Genomic DNA, 1,245 nt, shown 5'->3' on the forward strand with positions numbered 1-1,245 from the left:
TAAATACTTTTAAAAGCATATTTTACAATCCTACACTTGATATGTTAACTTTTATAAAATTTGTTACCTAAAAAATGAACACAACCAACCTATTAACAGTTACAATTACAGTTAAAATTTAAAATAATAAATAATGAATATTTAATAGGTAATAATACTTCTAAATAATAGGTTAATGAATCAAATTCTGAGATTATTGATGATCCAGAACCCTCAACATCGATGAACCAAAATTCGATTAGACAACAATCTACTTCAGTAGCAACAGCATCAACAGCATTTTTAAGACCACATAACAAACAGCAAAGCTCTATTGCAAACTTCATCCATAAGCCGATGCCTATGAGCAAATCAAAAATGATAGATTAACAGTTGGTAAAAATGATTGTGAAGGAATACCAACCGTTTAGTGTGGTGGAGGATGAAGAATTTCGTAACTTAATTAAAATGTTATGTCCAACTTACATTATTCCAAAAATTACCCAAAGTTTGTTACCTCAGATGTTTGATATGACTATTGAATGCGTGAAGGATAGATTAAAAAATGTTGAAGCTGTGTGTTTGACTACAGATGGGTGGACTTCCAGGACTAACCAAAGTTTTATATCCCTAACAGCACATTTTATTGATCCAAAAAATGAGACAGTTGTTTCATCTGTATTATTAGACTGTATTGAGTTTGGTGAAAAACATACAAGTGAAAATTTAGCTAATTTTTTAAGAAACCTAGTTGAGGAATGGAATTTATTATATAAATTTACTGCTGTAATAACTGATAATGCAGCTAATATAAAATCAGCAATTTGAAGGTGTAACTGGAGACAGTGGTGTATCCAGGGGGGGGGGCTAAGGGGCTATAACCCCCCCCCCATGGGACGTGTTTATATGTATAATGTATCTTGACTATTTAATATAATAGGATATAATTAATATACTAGAATCAATGAAAGCTCGTTTGAATCAAAGGCTTATTGATGTTATACCACTTGAAGGACTTATTCCGGCTAAATTAAATATGTATGACGATAAAAATATTATGAATGCTGCTAAAATATATGTCCAAGATCTCCATGATGATACCTCATCTACAATCAGAGCTGACCTGCTCATATGGAGGCAACAATGGAGTCAAAATACTATTCAAAAACTGAATTATGCTCTTGATTCACTCTCTCATCGCACCAATCTTCGACCTAACATTAATACTTATACAATTATTCGCCACATTACCAGTTACCTCTTTCA

The 1,245-nt window shown here is 32.0% G+C and overlaps 1 protein-coding gene across 1 annotated transcript; it reads left to right on the forward strand.

Annotated features, from left to right (window-relative positions):
* Positions 1-381: 381 nt before the first annotated feature.
* Positions 382-807, forward strand: LOC112694628 (zinc finger BED domain-containing protein 4-like). Its single transcript, XM_025570160.1, has one exon. It carries the CDS (start codon positions 382-384, stop codon positions 805-807), a length of 426 nt encoding a protein of 141 aa, XP_025425945.1.
* The last annotated feature ends 438 nt before the right edge of the window (positions 808-1,245 follow it).

Source organism: Sipha flava, unplaced genomic scaffold (assembly GCF_003268045.1).
Source record: "Sipha flava isolate LNK unplaced genomic scaffold, YSA_version1 131_pilon_pilon, whole genome shotgun sequence".
Taxonomy (NCBI): domain Eukaryota; kingdom Metazoa; phylum Arthropoda; class Insecta; order Hemiptera; family Aphididae; genus Sipha; species Sipha flava.

Coding starts and splice junctions, on each gene's coding strand:
- LOC112694628 (XM_025570160.1), top strand. CDS start 382: ATGATTGTGAAGGAATACCAACCGTTTAGTGTGGTGGAGGATGAAGAA.